Source organism: Eretmochelys imbricata, chromosome 1 (genome assembly GCF_965152235.1).
Source record: "Eretmochelys imbricata isolate rEreImb1 chromosome 1, rEreImb1.hap1, whole genome shotgun sequence".
Lineage (NCBI taxonomy): Eukaryota > Metazoa > Chordata > Testudines > Cheloniidae > Eretmochelys > Eretmochelys imbricata.
Window position 1 is genome coordinate 64703094 of NC_135572.1, and position 19620 is coordinate 64722713.

Here is a 19620-nt window from a genome sequence, read left to right on the forward strand (position 1 = left end):
AGTTTGTGATCATGTAATTAAAGGCTGTATCATAATGCACACATAAAATGGCGAGTTAAAGTTGCACAAGCAATCATTATTTCAGCATTTCCTAACTTTTGAGCACTTGACTTTGTAATCTTAATGTTCTTTTATTATTTTGGGGGGGATTATACAGTGTCAAATTACTGCTTTGCAATCCTGTTTAAAGACAAGTTTCTTGCCCCAAATGCCTGTACAATCTAAGGCTCCAATTCTTCAAAGATTTATGCATGTGTTTATCTTTAAGCATGTGAGTAGTTCTATTGAACTGAATAGTTATTCTGGAACAGCTCCCCATGTGGACACTCTATTTTAGAAAAAAAGTGATTTTAATTGCATAATAATCAGTGTGCTTCTGAAGTGAAGTAATTACTCTGCAATTAAAATCACTTTTCTTCTGGAATAGAGTGTCCACATGGGGAGCTATTGCAGAATAAACTATTAGCTATATCAGGGGCCAGCAACCTTTCAGAAATGGCGTGCTGATTCTTCATTTATTCACTCTAATTTAAGGTTTCGCGTGCCAGTAATACATTTTAATGTTTTTAGAAGGTCTCTTTCTATAAGTCTATAATATATAACTAAACTATTGTTGTATGTAAAGTAAATAAAGTTTTTTAAATGTTTAAGAAGCTTCATTTAAAATTAAATTAAAATGCAGAGCCCCCCGGACCAGTGGCCAGGATCCGGGCAGTGTGAGTGCCACTGAAAATCAGCTTGTGGGCTGCCTTTGGCACGCGTGCCATAGGTTGCCTACCCCTGAGCTATATAGATATTCCTATATATATATGGATATATATATATATATATATATATATATATATATACATATGGATATATATATATAGCTATTCTGGTCAATTTCTCTGCATAGACAAGCCCTAAGTTTTTGCAGGATTGGGAGAGGAAGCCAGTAGAGGCTTGCAAGTGTCTGCTTCAGGTTGGATTGGGTATAAAAAGAACTTGACACTCTTGAGCTCAGGTCAGGGTGAATTTGGACCACCAGGGGCTAAGTTTGTACTAGGATGGAGGGAGCAAGGAAAGGATCTGGCTCTCTGTCCTCAGAGCCCAGTGGAGGTGGTGGCAGCGGGCTGGAGGAGTCAGCAGTGGGACAGCGGGCTGGCTGTGCTGAGAATGGGCCTTTGTCTTCCTGAAAAGGAAGTGCAGCAGCGCCAGGATACAGAGAAAGCTTGGAGCAGGCAGGTAACCCCCACTGCCCTGCCCTGCAGGGGGTAAGAGTGGAACACCCACACACACATACTGCAGCATGGCAGGCACAGCATGATGCAGACCCAGCTGGCTGGGCATGTGGGCTTGATACCTCCCCACTGCCTGCCCACAGAAAGCCCTGTGGGGAGAGGTGCTGGGCTTCCTAGAGCCGCTGCCTGGTGGCCAATCTCCCTGGAGGGGCACATCTAGGACAGGCCATCCCAGTCCTGCAAGAAGGAGCCCTGGTGGAGTCTGAAATGTCTGTGCCCAGCAGTGGCATTGATGGAGCCTCCTGCAGGGTACAGCAGAGTGTAGGACTACAGACAGGACAGGGGGTGCAGGGCTCCCAGGCCTAGAGTTTGGCACAGTTGCTGTGGGGAGCCGTGGGCTGGAGTGAGGGCAGAGAGTGAAGCAGAGGCTTGCAATCCAGCCAAGACCCGACGGGACCACCCAACTACAAGGTTCGGGTTGGGTCGGGTATAAAAACAACTTGATGAGCCCAGATTTGGACTGGCTGTGGTCTAGTCAGGATTGGATTGGGCTTTAAAATTAGGGCTGACCAGACCTCTAGAAGCCAGCAGGGAACAAGTTCTCCTGGTACTGTGAACAGAGGTTCAGGTCAATGGCAACAACTGCCCACCCCCAGGGAAGGCTTTCACAGCATCTTCACTCAATAACTGCTCCTCAAAATGGCAGAAGAAGCATAGTCTTGGGACCTGCAAGCAAGGACATGGGGTGAAAAATCACTGAGTCAATGGAAACATTGACACTGACTTCCAGGGGGTCAGGATTTCACCTATTGTGTACTAGTCTCACCTTGAAATCCTTCTCTCATTTCAATGCAAATAGATGTATGTATCCTGAATTTACAGCTGAGGTGAGAACACAGGCTTACCTGCTCAGGATGCTAAAACTAGGAGGCACCAATGGAGCTTTATGTGATATCTATCCCAACTTGCCTCATTTCTTTAACAGAAATAATTCTAAATTCACAGTGCTATTTGACTAAAGATTACCCAGCCTTTTCCTTGGGAAAAGACATGAACACTGTATCACTTACTAAAAACCTGCAGACAGTCCTACAACTGGATATCCCTTAATTTAAAAGAGAGGGGGGCTGATGGTCGAGCCTTTTCCATATACAACAGCTTAGGAACAAGCTCCCAGTTCCCACCCCTGTCCAAAATGACCCTGGATCTGTTGGCCTTCAGGCATGCTGCAAGATGCATCAATTTCTGTGGGCTATGGCAGAGGGTGGGATTTGATTATGGTTATAACTGCATAGGAAAGGGGAGTTTTGTGTTTTGCTGCAGGCTGATTGGGATAAGATACTATTTAATTTTATTTCTTAGCTGTAATTTGTTTCCATTCAACATTCCCCCCGCCCCCTTTTTTATTACTATATAATTCCAAAGAAATAAAATAACACAGGCTCCTACCCTGCAAGACAATTTCCATAGGCTGATGCATGTGCCCATACAATGGGTCTGGACTGGTGCAGGGTCTATCTGTGTGGATTAGGGCCTTGGATTGTAAATTATTAAAAAAAATCAGTTTTTCTATTTTGTAAAGCAATATAAACATCTACAGCAGTACATAAGATGAAATTCACAACTGAATCAGTGCAGTCGTATCCTTGTACACACACGTGGAGCTCCACTGAAGTCACTAGATCTCTGTGGGAGTACAGGGATTCCACTGAGTAACAGGATCTGGCCTGCTTCTCAAACAAAAAATAAACCAGTGCACAATGGTTGGGGAACTGTGCAATAACAATGGTAGCAATAATTACAGTTAGGGCTTGTCTGCACTAAAGCTGCAAGTTGACCTACGTTATGCTACTTCAGTTACGTTATGTAATGGAAGTCAACACAACTTAGGTCGACTTACAGAGGTGTCTAAACGGTGCTGTGTCGACGGGAAATGCTTCTCAGGGAGCTGGAGTACACAAGTCGATGGAGAGTACTCTGCCATCAACTTAGCAGGTCTTCACTAGACCAGCTAAATCGACACCATTGCATCGATTGCAGCAGTGTCAAATTAGCCATAGGTATAGACATGCCATTAATCACAGTTGTAGCTAGCATGGTTGATACTAATGAAGACAGGGCCCAGGTTACAACCTACACCATCTAATACTCATTTCCTGCGATACGCAATTGAATTAAGTTTAAGTACCTTTGGAGTCCATTACATTAAATGCAAAGATTATGAATTATTGCGGGCCTCTGTGATCAAAGGACTGAACTATTGGATTGGATTGGCTGAACTGTGTGTGAACCTTACCTTTTGAAGCTATACCCTGAGGAAAAAAACACTGTATGCTGATTACCCGTTCGTCAAGAGTGTAGGTGAAAGGCCCAACCTGTATAAAGACATAGGCTGATTTACCCAGTCTGTGCGTGCGAAGGATTGACTCCTTCCTGCCTGAGCACTTGTGTATCTGGGGTAGAGTGATTTTGGTAAGCTTATTAGCATGCATGTAGGTTATTTTATTGTTTTTAATATGTTTTCTCTGTAATGCTATCACTTTAAGAATAAATGAGCCTGTTTAGAATGAGATGTGTGGTAACTTATAACTAGGCAATTACACTTTTAATAGTCTCTGAGCAAAGCACAGATTCTGACCTGTTTAGCCATTCAGGTTTGCTGGGAATAACAGTGTTAGCAGGGAACCATGCAGCCTGCAAAAACTCCAATTTCAAGGGAAAGAGATGCAAGTTTCTGCGCGAGTGAAGTGATGACTGAGGAGCTGGAAGCCAAGCATGGCTTCGCTTGCTGGACCATGGAGCAGGAATACAGGTTTAGTTGCTCTGAACTGTGGCAACCTTATCATACAGTAACAGGGAAGGAAAAAAACTCTAAACCAAGTACTGGTCTGTTTCAGGTTGCGTGAACAATTAATTTGTGAAATCCTAACAGGTTGTGGAAACCATACAAAAGCATTGCTACTGCCGACTGAAATAAATAGCACTGCATTTAAGTATATTTAGCAAACAATGCAAATTGCAGAAACATAAAGGAAGGAGATTAAAGGGACACTAGAACAAATCTTATTCACCTGATGTACGATGAGTATTTAACTCATTATTGTGAAGTCGATTAAGGCCAAAACTTAAATACTGTAAGACAAAATGTAACAGCTAAAATTAAATATTACTGTTTCCAATCATTTAAAAGAGTATTAAAATTATGTATCTATATTGATTTCTTCGACACCAACTCTATCTAGAGCCACAGGCACTCAAGGAGTCCTGTTTTAGGGAATGAAATGTAAACGCTCCTCTGCAGTGTTTACCACCCAAAGATTGCAGCACTTTGCAGCACAAAAAAGTGAAGTTCAAGAGAAACAGAAAGTGAAGCTGCCCAGGTTGCTTCCCACAGACTAAGACCAGAGTCACAGACACAAAACAAACAGCACCAAGTGGGGGAGACGTGAATCAAGTTTGTCAAATCCTCGTCGGTCATCACCGTGGGTGTTATTAGTGGCACAGGTGAGGGATTTATTTTGAAACACTGACGGTTTTAGGCAGCCAGGGTGCTCTGCTACCCCGGGGTAAGGAGGGGGCTGCACCGTGGAAATCCTTGTTGGGAGCGAGCTGCTCCCCAGGGGGGCACGTGCACCGCCGGGAAACCCCCAGCAGCGCGTATGCTGGGGCCGGCAGCCCCCTACCCTGCATTACGGGGTTGCTGGCTGCGGCACGGGGAGGAGGAGGATCCGTTCCACGCACACGGCGGGGGGAGAGGCTCCCTGCTCTCCCCCCCGCGCGCACACACACACACACGCGGGCAGGGGGGGTTGGGATGGCCCCTCACAGACACTCACATCGCCGCCGCCCTGCTCCGGCTGCCGCCGCCCTGCTCCCAGCCCCGCGCGCCGGGCCCCTTCGAACGGCCCGAGCTGCTGCACTCAGCAGAGGCACAGTCTGGCCCGTCACACGGTCTGGAGCTACGGGCGCCGAGAAGGCTCAAGCCGCGCTCCCCGCCCACCCCCCCTCCCAAGAGTCAGTCATCAGCGCTCTGCGGGGAGGCGCTGAGCAAGGGAGCCACGGCGACTCGGTGAGTGACTCGCACGCGCTACAGGTTGCTCCTGACGCCCCCTCCCCTCGTGCCAACACTCCCTGCGCACCTGGGGGGGGAGGCGCGGGGCCCGCCTCGTCGGAACTACAGGGCGGGGGGCGCTGCCCCCCAGGGGCTGGCCGGGCGGGGGCCGGGAGCTGCGCTCGCCCCGTGACGCGGGGAGTCCCGCTGCGGGGCGGGGAAACCCCCCCCCTCCGGGACTCGGCCCGCGGCGCAGGGGTGGGGTGGGGCGAATGACACTGGGGACACGGACGGGAGCGCCTGGCTCCGGCTCGTCCCGGCTGTACGCGAGGCGCCCGCAGCCCGGCCGGGGCGCGGCGCAGCGACCCACGCGGCTGCGCCAACTTTCCGTGGAGTTTGAGCCTCGTGCATTCGGTAACTGATACTGCTTGTCGCCCCCCCCCCCGCCCCCACCCGCCGCGGTGCCTTCTCTCCGGCGCCTTCTCTCCGGCCCCCTCCGCACCGGGCTGCCCCTGACCCCGCAGCTCCCCTGTGCTGCCTTTCACCTGATCCCCTCGCTCCCTGTCACCAGACCCCGCTCTGTGTGTGCTCCCCCACGTCCCGCACCAGGAACCCCCCCTTTCCCCGTTCTTCCCCTCTCACCGGCTCCCCCCACGCTCCCACTCGGCAGACCTCGCTCCCCGTACTGCCCCTCACCGCTGCTCCTCCCCGGGCTTCACCTCCCCAGATCCTGTCCTCCGGCTCTCTCGCTCTTCACCAGACCCCCCACTCCACACTTCCCTTCATCAGAACCTGAGCTCCCCCCCATCACCAGACCCAACCCCCTCGGCTCCCCCATGCGCCTGCTCACCAGAACCGCTCACTCGACCCCCTGGGTCGTTCTGCCCCCCCCCCTCACCAGACCCTCTGTGCCCCCCCCCACCCGATCCTCTGTGCCCCTTCCCCCGTGACTGTCCCCTCCCCCAATCCTCTGTGCCCTCCCCCGGGGCACTCTCCTCCCCCCATCACCTGATCTGTGCCCCCCCCCGGGGTGCTCTCCCCACCCCCAGGCTCTCCCTTACCTCTCACGGATTCTCTCTGCCACCTGCCCCCCCGACTCTCCCTTCCCCCTCACCCGATCCTCTGTGCCCCCCGCCCGGGACTCTCCCCCCCAATCCTCTCCCCCTATGTTGCCCCTTACCAGGACCCCTTTCTCTAACCCCCCATGGCAGCTGTCCTGGTTCAGGCAGGCTTTCTGAACTGGCATTGGTGTTAGAGGGACTGGGGGAGTTTCAGGTAGCTGCTCTGCCTGTGCAGTGTGTGTGGTGTGTGCAGCTCTGCAGAGTTACATACACTCGCACCTGTGTACTCAACACTATTTGGTCTTGTCCTGTAATGAAGGGCTCCGGGCTGGGCTCAGAGAAATACAAGGTGTGCATGCGCCCTGTGATTGCTAGTGTGTGTGTGTGTGTGCGTACTCACTGCAGCAGCAGCTTGTTGCTGCCTCTTTCTAAATGCAGCTACATGTCAGCCCCAGATTGGCTGTTTCTGCATCTGGAGGTGATGATGTTTATCACTTAGCTATGACTCTTAGGCACTAAGTTGGCTGGAAATCATCTTAAACATGGAGCAGACAATCATCATTATTTGTATATTGGAGAAGTAGCTCAGAGTAAGTTTAAAGGTCTTAACACTCCCCTCCTTGTGGCCCCCATACTATTGGAACCTGGTCCCCCGAGTTTATTGGTTTTCTTTCTTTCTACACAATCCAAGTGTTTGCGTAAGGGGGTAATCACAACTGACAGCTTTTGCTATAGTCATCCAGGGGAGGAGGAAGAAGTCTGATGACTCATTTCAGACTTTCATTGAATACAGAGGCCATTATTGTTTGTTACCCAAAAAAAAGAGAAGAAAAAAAAAGTGAGTTGTAAATGGAACAAAAACGTTATCTTACATTCACAACAAAAATAGAAAACAAAGATAGCAACAAACTTTTTTACTCTTAGGCTTCCTAAAGAACGTACTACAAAAAAGAAACTAATTTTGCTTTTTTCTGAAGGAGGCTGTGTGGTCCGAATGTCATAGCTAACTGCAGTAGTTATACATCTGTCAGCGTTTCCATTATAAGCCCCCATATTTGTGTACTTTACAACTTAGTTATCAGATGTTCACTGGCTTGAAACTTGGTCTACATACTCTCCTTTGGAAATAGTTGTTAAAATAAACCATGAAATGAATCTGCTAAGATGACTTAATGAGAATGTGGTGGAAAAAGCATACTGGTTTTATTATACTTCCTTTGTATTCCTCTAAACTTAAAACTTATATTTACAAAGGAATATTGTTGACTATTAGACCAACATTTCTTTTAATATTTTCCTTAAAGTGAAATAGTCAAAAGACTAATGTCTAAAAGTTTCTCCTTTGTATGTAAAATAATTGATCTTCATAACTATTATGCATTCAGCTTTAGAAATCCCAAATTGAATTCCACCATAACCTCTCTGAAGAAGCTGTTACAGTATTGCTATGAATTAGTATTAAGAAACTTGGCTAAATCTTTGCATGTTCAGTGAAATGATGCAAAGTCTTACAGAGCTATAGACCTCCTGCAGAGTGTTAAGTGCAAACAGCGCAGTGTGTTAAAATCCATAGTAGCACAAACCAGAAGCCAAAGTGAAGATATTAAAACGGGGAGCAAGCTAAGTGATATATGTACTGAAGCCCAGTGGGATGGTTTTATTGTTCCTTTTAACTGCTGTTTTTTGTTTCCAGACATGTAATAGGCATAATATTTTTGATGCTTAATTTGTGTGTATGTATGTGTTTTGGCTCAGTGAAACATGACTGGTTTCAGAATAGCAGCCGTGTTAGCCTGTATCTGCAAACATAACTTATGCTCAAATAAATTTGTTAGTCTCTAAGGTGCCACAAGTACTCCTTTTCTTTTTTTGAAACATGACTGCCACCCAATGGACAAATTTCAATACTATACAAACATTTATTTTTATTTACATTGAAACATTAATGCAGTTTAATAACAATTTAATTTGGTTTAGAGAATTTTTAACATGTAGAATAAGTCAATTCAGAACTGTTTTTATTTAATTATAAGAGTTTTTAGTTTGCACTATTTAGTTCACAGGTTTCAGAGTAACAGCCGTGTTAGCCTGTATTCGCAAAAAGAAAAGGAGTACTTGTGGCACCTTAGAGACTAACCAATTTATTTGAGCATAAGCTTTCGTGAGCTACAGCTCACTTCATCGGATGCATACTGTGGAAACTATAGAAGATCTTTTTATACACACAAAGCATGAAGAAATGGGTGCTTACCACTACAAAAGGTTTTCTCTCCCCCCACCCCACTTTTATTTAGTTCACAGCATTTAATTTACTAGTGAGGAGAACATTAAAGTGGACCGTCTGAAATAAATAAAAGCAGTGGTTTACATGTTCCTAATCTGTCTCAAGATGCCTTAACAATTGCTGAGAACTGATTTATAGAGGAGCTGCAGAAAATTGCTTCCCAAAGTTGTGAGTTCTAGAAACCCATACCTTCCAAGTTCTAGAAACCCATACCTTCCAAGCTCATAAACTGTTCATAAATTATACTGTTAGGGTAGACTCACCCTATATTGTGTGCCTCAGAAACCTATTAATCCTGCAGTGAAGTGCGTGCTTAAAACAATTGTGCCATAGAGCCAGCATAGACTAAGTACCACAAAAGCTGGCAGAGCTGCTTCATAAGTCTGTCTAATGGTCTTTGGCATAAGTTTTTTCCACATTTGGGCCAAGATATATATACATATTTTTAAAAGTTATGCATCAAAAGTGAACTGATTTTTCAAAAGTGCTGAGTACTCAAAAGGTCCTATAGATGTCAGAGGGAGATGTTGGGTGCTCAGCACTTCTGAAAATCTGGCTGCTTATTTAGAATCCTAAATATGAACACAGGAGCCTAACTTTAGGCAGCCATTTAAAAAAAAATATCTTTCTTGAGGTCTTTTTATTTTGTATCAGGTAGGTAAACCAGACTGTAGTTGAGCAGGGACTGTATTGCTTTCTTATCAGCAGCCTTGGGGCTGCACCTAAACTGCATAAACTGGAACAGACTTCCAGCTGGCTGTCTGCTCAGATCAAATTAAAGCATTGGGCACAAAGACTTGTAGTCTCCTTGAGAATGCTTCCATATTAAAGGTGAAAGTTTCATTTGGCTTGGGAGCTGCACTTGAGTCATAGATATTTATGAAATCATGTTTATAGTTCCATACTTTCTTCATTTTTTTACTAAAAAAAAAAAAAAAAAGGAGTACTTAGTCTCTACGGTGCCACAAGTACTCCTTTTCTTTTTGCGGATACAGACTAACATGGCTGCTACTCTGCAACCTGTCATTTTTTTACTGTAACACAAATCTATTTCTATACCATAGTTGAGCAAAAAAAAAAAAAAATTAAAGTTAAGGAAGGACACTCCATCCTTAAATCATTCTTTTGTGCCTATTGTGTTGTAGTATAAATAGTAAGTGATATGTATGCCCTGAGCTGATGCCTCTGATATCTTGCACCATTTCTCCAGTTAACGGCTTTACCTTTGGATTTCTTGGTTCACACTTTTAATACAGTACTAGTTTTTAACATGTGGATTTTTAAATAAGTGGTATTTCAGTAGACAGTGAAGTTACCAGTTGCTTTCCCATTTCCCCCCTCATTTAGAGAGCACTGGAGAAGTCAAATTAGGTGATGATAAACAAGATAGATCTTTACAATGAAACAGACTATCTCTAAACCGGGAATGCTTTACCAGTATGGGAATGCCAGTGTGCTGTACTGGCAAAGTTCCCCTAGTGTGGACATAGCTAAACTGGCAAAGATGCTTTGTTCCAATACAATAAAATCACCAGCTATGAACAAAACAAACTGCATCTGTAAAAGCAGTTTTGCTGTTATAACTGCGCTTGGGGTACCAGATAGGGATCCCACCTCCTAATACCCTTGACCAATATAGCCATGCTGGCAGAAGTTCAGCTCTGATCCTGCAGACGTGCATATGTACACTTCCATTGAAAGCGTGTAAGTAGTCTCACTGTTAAGTATTTGCAAGATTTGGGGCTTCACTCATGTGAGCAGCCCTGTCAACTCCCGGGTGTGTAGGGGCTATCCCAGTGAGTAAAAGTTTGTAGGATTCAGCCCATATGGCCTAATTCTATAGACAATGAAATGGATGATACTGTGCTATCCATTGGGTAAGGATCTAGCACATTATAAAAATTAAGGTTGTCAGAAATTTTCAGCGTAACAGGAGCTTTAAACCTCTGTTTTGTAAAAATCTCATTTGACATGGCAAAAAGTGAAACAGAAAATAAACTTTGAGTACTATTTGAATCTTTTATGGTGATTTGGTGAAAATTGGGTTGATATTGACAGGATTATAAGAGTTTCAACGTGATCCCTGTTTTGAAATTTTTCCATGCATTGCAGTTTTGCCAACTGTTGTGATTTTTATCATGAGTCTCACAATATTTGGTGTGTTCTTGTGATGTCCCAGCTCAGAGACTTGAACACAGGAACTTTTTTTTTTTTGAAAACAAGGAAGTTTCTAGCCCTTATCATTGCCGACAAAAGCTTGAAAACATGAACCTAAAGGCTCAAAACCCAAGAAGGCAAAGAAGAACCCTAACTTAATTATTTTTTAATCTCATGTTTTTTTAATGGTGTAACTCATGATTTTTGAGCACTTGCGGTTGGCAATATCAGTTTCATAGGTTTATTTGGGACACCCTTTGCAAGAAATCTCAAAAACTTGAGACTAACTCTCCCATAACTTAGGAGAAGGTTGAACTGGGAAACAGGAGATGAGTTCAAATTTCATGTCTATTTAGGCTATGTCTACACTAGCACTGTTGTCGGTGAAACTTTTGTTGATCAGGGGTGTGGAAAAAAGCACACTCCTGACTAACATAAGTTTCACCTAGAAAAGCACTCGTGTGGATAGTGCTATGTCAGCAGGAGACGCTCTCCTGCCAACATAGCTACTGCTGCTCAGTGTGGGTCGTTTAATTATGCCAATGGGAGAGCTCTCTCCTGCCTGCATAGAGTGGCTACACCAGAGATCTTTCAGTGGCGCAGCTGCAGCGACACAGCTGTGCCACTGTAAGGTCTGTAGTGTGGACATAGCTTGAGTGTGGTTTATATTCCCATGCACCGCCTCACACTTATTAGGGACCAATGCCATGAATCCCAACCTGAGAAGGTAGTTAAGTATGAGTTGCTAACTCATTTTACAAGTTAGTTAACAGAGCTTTGTGGGGGAATCATGTGATTCTCCCACTCTCAGGCCAGTTCCTGGGTGGCAGTCCTTTGGTACTAACTGTGATTGCCTCAGCAGCTCTGATTTAGGCTTTCTGATTTAGACATTTTTGAATGAACTCCAAAATATTTTTATTTACTTATAGTTATTGTTGGGTTTTTCATTCTTCTCTCTGGAGCCTGGACATTGACTATATCTTGACCAAGACATTTGGACTTTGACAAAAAATAATTGATTACCCTTGTCTTCGACCATGCAGTTATGTTCCCTCTGGGGCACTGACAGTGGTAATCAGTGACCAAATAGTCTCATTAAAACCATGTATCATTTATTTCAAATAAAAGCATTTGAGAAAACAGAACTTGAAACAATAGAAAAACCAGTGTATGCATGTCTAGGTTACCAGGTGTTTAACCATATTCTACATGGGGACCATAGTAGGCCTAGCTCCCTACAGTCTCTTCCACAGAGCCTGTTTTTCTGTCTGTTGCCCTTTCAGAACTCACTGATGCTCCCTGGACAGCCCCTGGCAACTCATTCCACTTTGTAGGAATCATAACACTTTTTAACTGTTTGTAGCCTTTTAATCTAGTAATCCCATCTTTGGCAAAACAAAGTTTGCAACTTGGTGGAGACAGGCTCCTTAAAGTTAACAGCTGCCCCCATTGTCTTCCAAGTATGTGCTTAGGACTACTTGTGTTGCTTCCCTGTTTTCTCTCCCACAGCCCCCCATTAAGATAGATTCAATGCATTTATAGAGGGAAGTTTTACAATCCAAATATACAATAACTTCCCTGCATTGACCAAGTTGCATACAATGTTCAAACAGTTGTTAGACCTTAGTGTCACAGTTCAGGACAACTGCAGCTGTTTCCCGTCAGTGGCTCAGTAAGGATGCCCACTCTTAAGTTTCTGGCTCCCTCGTCGTTGCCTCTCTTGCGTGAAGTCTCTCATCTCTCTCCCTTCTGTCCAGGGTGTTTCCAGGCTGAACAGTTCCCTGCTTTAATTGTGTTGTTTGCAGTCAAAGACAGTCTTCTTGAGCAGACCTGCTTTGCTTCTCTTCTCAGACAGTACACAGTGTAATTGCTACAGTTATAAGTTACACACAGTTCTTTCTAAGCAAGCATATTTTAATCTTAAGGTAAAAGTACTAGAGTGAATGTTTAAAAGCAGTAAAATACATGCGTGCTTATAGTCTTGACAGAGATCAACCCCCCCCTCCAGTGTCCACAAGGGCTCTGATTGGTGTTAGTTGTTCCAACTGTTAGTCTTTCAAACCCTTCCCTAAGGATTGTGAACCAGAGGTCTGGTCCATTTGTGGGATCAGAACAAAAGCCCTGAGCCTGTTTAGGACCAGGCTATTTATCTAAAAATCCTTTTTTGTCTATTGGCCCCTGGAGAATCCAGACTGGGTCTTTGAATTGTCCTCCCATCACAGGCGATCTGCAGACAAAAGGTCTTCCTCCCTCCCCCACCCTCAGCAAAGCTTCAAAGGCTGAATTGTAGGTGGGGGCTTGTAATCTCTTCCTACCCAGTATTTTCTAAGAATTCTACTTCACACACATTGTCCCAGAAGATCAACTGTCTTCTATATTGATCAGCATAGTTTTTGAAGGTCATGTTATCTTCCAGAGATTGCATTAATCCTTCTTCCTCCTAGAGAAGTTCCATACAATCTCCCAATAGTACACAAACATTCACATTTTCAATACAATGGACCTCAAAGGTATTAAATGTAATTCAATAAGGTTTAACTTAATTCCACAAGGTTTGCTGAGAATCTTGTCATATCTGTCACACTGTGTTCATAACATTACATAGCAGCCTCAAGTCTCTCTCACAGAGTCACTGCAGGCTTAGTCAGGAAGGGCCTAGTCCAGCGCGGTAGCCCCAAATCTTAACTTCTTAGCTATGCTTCCTTTCATACTGAGCATGCTTCGGTTAGATCAGTGGTTCTCAACCAGGGATAATAGAAGTCTTCCAAGGGTTCTGGAACATCAACTTATCTAGATATTTGCCTGGTTTTACAATAGGCTACATAAAAAGCAGTAGCAAAATCAGTACAAACTAAAATTTCACACAGACAATTATTTGTTTTGTACTGCTCTACATACTGTATCAGCGGTTCTCAAACTGTGGGCAAGTTCGTTTTAATGGGGTCGCCAGGGCCAGCGTTGGGCTTTCAGGGGCCCAGGGCAGAAAGTCCAAGCCCTGCTGCATGGGGCTGAAACCAAATCCCGAGTTTTTAAGTGAGGTGAAACTTGGGGTATGCAAGACAAATCAGACTCCTGAAAGGGGTCCAGTAGTCTGGAAAAGTTGAGAGTTGAGAGCTGGATTAGATGAGCTCTGACCACTAAATAACACACTTCTCCCAAAATCAGGGACATAACTGTCTCCTATATGTGACTGCTATCCAGTTAAGTTAAGTCTCATCTATTGGTGAACTAAATAGAGACTTGCAAATACTCCTATACCTCAAGTAATAGAGATCGGATCTGGGGGTCTGAAGGGCCATTGTTTAAATCTTTGTCGTTGACCCATGTAAACGGATGTTATGGTTGTGAGTGACACATCTTATTTTTGACATTTTCGTTTTTAAAACAAATTACACAATGAGAGGACATCTTGTAACACACAACAATTATTATAATCTATATATTATAGCATGACACTAAAATACAGGAGTTAAACATTTCAGTCATTTGTCATCTCACCCTCTCTCCTTCCTGATCCGTGGAACCTACTCACTGATACATGAAAACAGTGTTTTTTTTTTAAAAAAAAAAAAAAAAAAGGAAATAAACACACAGATTTCATTTAGTGACCATAAAAGTTGCATCAGGACACACCAATTTAAAACCTGAAAAGCACAGAAATAAGAGGTTACGGGAAAAGTCTCTTGCCTTCCATTTCACATTGCCTACTCACTATCAATAATACACTAGAATCATAGAACAACAGAGTTGGAAGGGACTTCTGGAGGCCATCTAGTCCAACCCCCTGCCCAGAGCAGGACCAATCCCAATTAAATCATCCCAGCCAGGGCTTTGTGAAACCTGACCTTAAAAACTTCTAAGGAAGGGGATTCCACCACCTCCCTAGGTAACGCATTCCAGTGTTTCACCACCCTCCTATTGAAAAAGTTTTTCCTAATATCCCACCTAAACCTCCCTCACTGCAACTTGAGACCATTACTCCTTGTCCTGTCATCTGCTATCACTGAGAATAGTCTAGATCCATCCTCTTCGGATCCACCTTTCAGGTAGTTAAAAACAGCTCTCAAATCCCCCCTCATTCTTCTCTTCTGCAGACTAAACAATCCCAGTTCCCTCAGCCTCTCCTTATAAGTCATGTGTTCCAGACCCCTAATAATTTTTGTTGCCCTTCGCTGGACTCTTTCCAATTTCTCCACGTCCTTCTTGTAGTGTAGAGCCCAAAACTGGACACAGTACTCCAGATGAGGCCTCACCAATGTCGAATAGAGGGGAACAATCACATCCCTCAATCTGCTGGCAATGCCCCTACTTATACATCCCAAAAGGCCATTGGCCTTCTTGGCAACAAGGGCACACTGCTGACTCATATCCAGCTTCTTGTCCACTGTCACCCGGTGGTCCTTCTCTGCAGAACTGCTGCCTAGCCATTTGGTCCCTAATCTGTAGCAGTGCATTGGATTCTTCTGTCCTAAGTGCAGGCCTCTGCACTTGTCCTTGTTGAACCCCATCAGATTTCTTTCGGCCCAATCCTCCAATTTGTCTAGGTCCCTCTGTATCCTATCCCTACCCTTCAGCATATCTACCTCTCCTCCCAGTTTAGTGTCATCTGCAAACTTACTGAGGGTGCAATCCACACCATCCTCCAGATCATTAATGAAGATATTGAACAAAACCGGCCCCAGGTCCGCCCCTTGGGGCACTCCGCTAGATACTGGCTGCCAACTAGACATGGAGCCATTGATCACTACCCCCCGTTGAGCCCGACAATCTAGCCAACTTTCTACCCACCTTGTAGTGCATCCATCCAGCCCATACTTCTTTAACTTGCTGACAAGAATATTGTGGGAGACCGTGTCAAAAGCTTTGCTAAAGTCGAGGAATAACACATCCACTGCTTTCCCTTCATCCACAGAACCAGTTATCTTATCACAGAAGGCAATTAGATTAGTCAGGCATGACTTTCCCTTGGTGAATCCATGCTGACTGTTCCTGATCACTTTCCTCTCCTCTAAGTGTTTCAGAATTGATTCCTTGAGGACCTGCTCCATGATTTTTCCAGGGACTGAGGTGAGGCTGACTGGCCTGTAGTTCCCAGGATCCTCCTTCTTCCCTTTCTTAAAGATTGGCTCTACATTAGCCTTTTTCCAGTCTTCTGGGACTTCCCCCAATGGCCATGAGTTTTCAAAGATAATGGCCAATGGCTCTGCAATCACATCCGTCAATTCCTTTAGCACTCTCGGATGCAACGCATCCGGCCCCATGGACTTGTGCACGTCCAGTTTTTCTAAATAGTCCTGAACCACTTCTTCCTTCATAGAGGGCTGGCCACCTCCTCCCCATGCTGTGCTGCCCAGTGCAGTAGTCCGGGAGCTGACCTTGTTCGTGAAGACAGAGGCAAAAAAAGCATTGAGTACACTAGCTTTTTCCACATCCTCCGTCACTAGGTTGCCTCCCTCATTCAGTAAGGGGCCCACACTTTCCTTGACTTTCATCCTATTGCTAACATACCTGAAGAAACCCTTCTTGTTACTCTTAACATCCCTCGCTAGCTGCAACTCCAGGTGTGATTTAGCCTTCCTGATTTCATTCCTACATGCCCGAGCAATATTTATATACTCATCCCTGGTCATTTGTCCAATCTTCCACTTCTTGTAAGCACCTTTTTTGTGTTTAAGATCAGCAAGGATTTCACTGTTAAGCCAAGCTGTCTACAACACTACAACACCCCATACAATTTTCAGTTTCCCCCTGTAGGGGGATCAGCTGTCTCCCAGGCTCCCTCCCCTTCAGGGGTGACTGCAGTGTACTACTAACAATTTCTCCCTTCAAGGCTCTCCATTACGTTCCCATCGAAAGCTCTACATGTATGGGGTCGTGTGGAGTACAGACACTGCACGCTCAGCACAGGTATAAATAGCAGTGCAGACTTGAAACCCTTGGCTCTGAACCCTGGCTACAGACTTGGACTTGATCCCTCATGCTTGACCACCTATGGCTCTAACCACTGGACATGACTGCCCACACCCTGGTTCTTGACAGAGACAAGGCCTGAGGCTCTGTCTTCAGAAGCATCTCTTCCACAGCTGTTTGTCAGACCCAGCAACTTATGCCCTCCTGTCACTTCCTGCTGCTTCTATAGTGAAACCACCGTATCCAATCCAGCTGTGGCTCCTTCCTATTCAGGGTTGGCTAATGCTAGACTAGGGGTAGTCAATAGGTGGACCGTGGGCCAAATCCGGACCACCAGATGCTTTTGAACCGACCCTGAAATCTTTTTATTTACTTATCGTTATTGTTTATTGCGGTGTGAAAAATGTTTTTCTGGAGTCTGGACCTTGACCAAGAAATTTGGACCTTGACAAAAAATAATTGACTACCTCTGCCATAGGCCCTCCAGCCCCTATGGGCAAGCCACTATGTTACACCTCTCCAACAGATAGCGAAAAGCAATATGTACCTCAACTTCATCAGACTTGTACTCTAGCGCAAAACCTTCACAGTAACCTCAGATGCTCTTGTCATCAACAGACTGGCATATCTGACTTGTCATACATTCCATACATATTCTGCCTGAATGTTGCTAAGGTTTTACACTAGAGTCAGTTCATTAAACCAAAAATTTATAGCCCTTATGATTGCTAACTGATGTCACACAGTTTTAGCCTAAGACAACGGTTCATAGAGGTGTAAAATGACCCCCATTATCTTAATGGACTATCAAATCCTAAGGCTAATGGTGACATTTTAAGAGCCAGATTTTCAGATAACCCAGACACACAATGCATCCCTAATTTGAGCACCTAATAGCTCAATTTTGACTTCCCATTAACATCAGGGCCACTTCTTTAACGTGATCCACAGAATAAATGTAGCCATGGACCGTACTTGAAAATGTAATCCGGCCCGTTCCACGGAATGAGTTTGGTATTGCTGATTTATTTATATTCGAATGTGGCAACTCCTTCCCCCTTGCCGTAAGTATGCTGGTTACATCCACATGTGCAGTTTAAACGCGGCAAAGTTCCAGAAAGGTTCTGTTGTAGATTTTGTTTTGTACATGCACATAGAGACTCTTCCTCCTCCCTCCTCTCCCCTCCCCTTCCCCGCCATGTTCTTGCATTAAGCAATTAGAATGCCTGAAGTACATGGCTGTGCACCAGCATCTAAGTGAACTTTAGCAAGCTGCTTCTTTCAGCAAACCCTATTTTTTTCTTTTAATGTCATTACTGGAGCTGCAGTTGTGAAATTTTTGCTTGACCTTGTTTAATGACTTGTTTATGAATAGTGTATTCAAGCTGGAAACTGAACACATTGGGTCCCAATAGAAGAAAGTTGTTCACATGGTATCTGCTGCAGCAGCTTCTGTTTCAACATCTGTCGCTGCCCTGTTTCAACATCAAGCTGCCCCTTGATATCCTCACTAGCTTGTGCCACTAAGCATGCATGGGATATGTTAGGGGGCCCCTTGGGCTCATCAGAAGGATGACAGGTGTGATGGGTTAGGTCACAGAAACCCCCTTGGAGGCTGCCACTTCATGTGCCAAGACTACTTCTGCTTCTGCTTTCCTGCACTGTCAGCTTAGGACTTCAGTGCCCTGCCTGGTTTGAGCCGGACACACTAGCCTGCTGCAAACCCAGACCCAGGTCTGAACCATGTCCCCTAACAGCTGTAGGCTTAACTGAAAGCAGCTTACAGAAGTGTTCCTGTCTTCCAACACTCAGATGCCCAACTCCAAACCCTAAATAAATCCGTTTTACCCTGTATAAAGCTTATACAGGGTAAACTCATAAATTGTTCACCCTCTATAACACTGACAGAGAGATGTGCACAGCTGTTCTCACCCCCCCCCCACCCCCCAGGTATTAATACATACTCTGGGTTAATTAATAAGTAAAAGGTGATTTTATTAAATACAGAAAGTAAGATCTAAGTGATTCCAAGTAGTAACAGACAGAACAAAGTGAATTACCAATCAAGATAAAATAAAACATAAGTCTATGTCTAGTACGGTAATAAAACTGAATACAGCTAAAAACTCACCAGTTCCAGTAAGCTTTCTTTTACAGACTAATCTTCTTCTAGTCTGGGTCCAGCAATCACTCTCACCCCCCTGTAGTTACTGTCCTTTTTTCTGGTTTCTTTCAGGTATCTTTAGTGGTGGAGAGGCTCTCTCTTTAGCTAGCTGAAGTCAAAATGGAGGGGTCTCCCAGAGGTTTAAATAGACTTTCTCTTGTGGGCAGAGACCCCCTCCTCTCTCCTATGCAAAGCCCAGCTACAAAATGGAGTTTTGGACTCACCTGGGCAAGTCACCATGTCCATGCATGACTGAGTTCTTTACCAGCCAAGCCACATTCCTGGGAAAGCCCAGGTGTGGATTGGCATCTCCAAGTTCATTGTTGGCTTATAGGCTTCTTGATTAGGCACTTATTGAGAATAGTCTTTTCTCAGGAAGCTGACCAACTGCTTCACGAAAACCCACTTAGAATCAGACAAGTATACAGCCAATATTCATACCTGTGAATACAAAAATGATATATGCATACAAATAGGATTAATAGATTCAGTAGATCATAACCTTTACAGAGATATGTTACATGGTATACGTAGCATAAAACATATTCTAGTTATGTCATATATACATTCATAAGTATATTTCCATAAAGCTTTATGGGGGGCACCGTCACAACACGAAAGCCTGATTTTCTACCTCAAGATACAGAACTGCTGGCACAGAAAGTTGTAGAATTCTACATCCTGATGTGGATCATGGAAGATCTCCTGCAGAGAAGATATGGGTATTGAATGGGATCCCGAACTCTGTTCTTTCCTTTTTCATTTTTGTAAGA

At 44.5% G+C, this 19620-nt stretch overlaps 2 protein-coding genes across 6 annotated transcripts in view; one reads left to right on the forward strand and one right to left on the reverse strand.

Annotated features, from left to right (window-relative positions):
• WBP4 (WW domain binding protein 4) overlaps positions 1-5201 on the reverse strand; it is a 31206-nt gene extending 26005 nt beyond the window's left edge. Inside the window, exon 1 of one of the 3 annotated variants that reach the window (XM_077812139.1) lies at positions 5057-5201. In XM_077812139.1, the coding sequence (XP_077668265.1) occupies positions 5057-5058 (2 nt within the window). In that variant the 5' untranslated portion in view covers positions 5059-5201. Of the gene's footprint in view, positions 1-4291; positions 4334-5056 lie in introns of those variants that run through there. The other 2 variants (XM_077812145.1, XM_077812153.1) reach the window with 2 other exon arrangements.
• ELF1 (E74 like ETS transcription factor 1) overlaps positions 4703-19620 on the forward strand; it is a 143024-nt gene continuing 128106 nt past the window's right edge. Inside the window, exon 1 of one of the 3 annotated variants that reach the window (XM_077812111.1) lies at positions 4703-4724. The gene's annotated coding sequence lies outside the window, so the exon portion shown is untranslated. Of the gene's footprint in view, positions 4725-5229; positions 5290-5552; positions 5686-19620 lie in introns of those variants that run through there. The other 2 variants (XM_077812100.1, XM_077812091.1) reach the window with 2 other exon arrangements.